At 34.7% G+C, this 1,330-nt stretch overlaps 1 protein-coding gene across 1 annotated transcript; it reads left to right on the plus strand.

Annotated features, from left to right (window-relative positions):
- Positions 1 to 285: 285 nt before the first annotated feature.
- LOC139839369 (uncharacterized) lies at positions 286 to 1,035 on the plus strand. The gene has a single exon (XM_071829424.1). It carries the CDS (start codon positions 286 to 288, stop codon positions 1,033 to 1,035), a length of 750 nt encoding a protein of 249 aa, XP_071685525.1.
- The last annotated feature ends 295 nt before the right edge of the window (positions 1,036 to 1,330 follow it).

A 1,330-nucleotide genomic window follows, 5' to 3' on the forward strand; every position in this document is an offset into this window, starting at 1 on the left:
AACTATTGATATTTCATAAATCCAAGCAACGCAAGGGTATCATGACTAGTTCGTCCTATTCTCTTTTTATGGTTTCCCCCCTTTTTAAAGTAGTTGTGGGACCGTTTAGCCGTGCTTGACCGCCTATAAAAACCTGCTTACATATCCATCATTTCAGAAAATTAAAAATTACAAAAGTATACCACACTTCACTAAATCACTACATATACACTCCGTCACCGGAAAATTATAACCGTCACCAGAATTCTTCAAATCGATAAAATCAGACGTTAAATTCATAACGAAATGGATATATCTGAGTTTGATATTCATAACGTGAAAGCAGAGAAAGCGAATGCGATGTTACGATACCGGCGATTTAGAACAATCACAAAATTTTTCCGTTGCGTTGAAGTTTCTCTAGCTTTGATTTTAATCTCGTGGATGTCTACTCGTTTGCCGTTTGTTATCAGAATCTCCGGCGAGTATTTTCGGCTACTAGTTTCTGTTATCGTTAGTCCTCTGTTTATTTTTCTAATCAGTAACGTGATTGTAGTAACTCTGCTAGTCAAATCCGGTCAAATCACTGGAAATATCAGTGACGTAAGAAATTCCGGTACTGATATGTATGAAGAGATTGTGAATAACGTTACTGAAGGCATTCCTCCTGTTATCAAACCGGATGAGATTGTGTATCAGGATAAGGAAATTGTATTGGAAACTAACAGTTGCACTAAATTGATGAATGATCGGGAGTTTAAAGTTACGAAGAAACCATTAGCTAATACGGTTTTGGATATGGATCTGAAAGTGTATCGGAGAAGTCAGTCGGAGAATTTGATGAAGAGAGAGACGGAAAAGGTGTCCGGCAAGCTAAAACGGTCGGAGACGGAGGTCAGAAGGCGGAAGGATGATGATACTAAGGCAGGAGACAACGCCGTTGATTATTTAAGTAATGAAGAGTTTCAGAGGAAAATTGAAGGATTTATTGCAAAACAAGTTAGGTTTCATCAAGAGGAGAAATTAGCAATTGTTGTTCCTCACAATATAATGTGATTTTATATTTCATTTTACTTTGTTTCCGTATAATTTTTCGATATAAAGCAGACTATAGACAATTCTTTAGAAAAATCATGGTCTTTCTTTGTGCCTCTAATTATATACGGTACATTTTTTAACTCTTGCGATGCATGTTTATAATAAAAAAATAATTAAAATTTTAGTTATAATTAACTCGTAAATTTATGGTGCTGTTATATAAAAAGACTGCACCTAAAAATGAAAATGAGATGATATACGTAATAAGAGATGATTGAACCTTATTTTTGAAATATGTATATGTTTAAGCTAG

The sequence above is a fragment of the Rutidosis leptorrhynchoides genome, chromosome 4 (assembly GCF_046630445.1).
Source record: "Rutidosis leptorrhynchoides isolate AG116_Rl617_1_P2 chromosome 4, CSIRO_AGI_Rlap_v1, whole genome shotgun sequence".
In the NCBI taxonomy this organism is placed as follows: domain Eukaryota; kingdom Viridiplantae; phylum Streptophyta; class Magnoliopsida; order Asterales; family Asteraceae; genus Rutidosis; species Rutidosis leptorrhynchoides.

Bases quoted from the DNA above. Each gene is read 5' to 3' on its own strand.
- LOC139839369 (XM_071829424.1), top strand. From the start codon at position 286: ATGGATATATCTGAGTTTGATATTCATAACGTGAAAGCAGAGAAAGCG.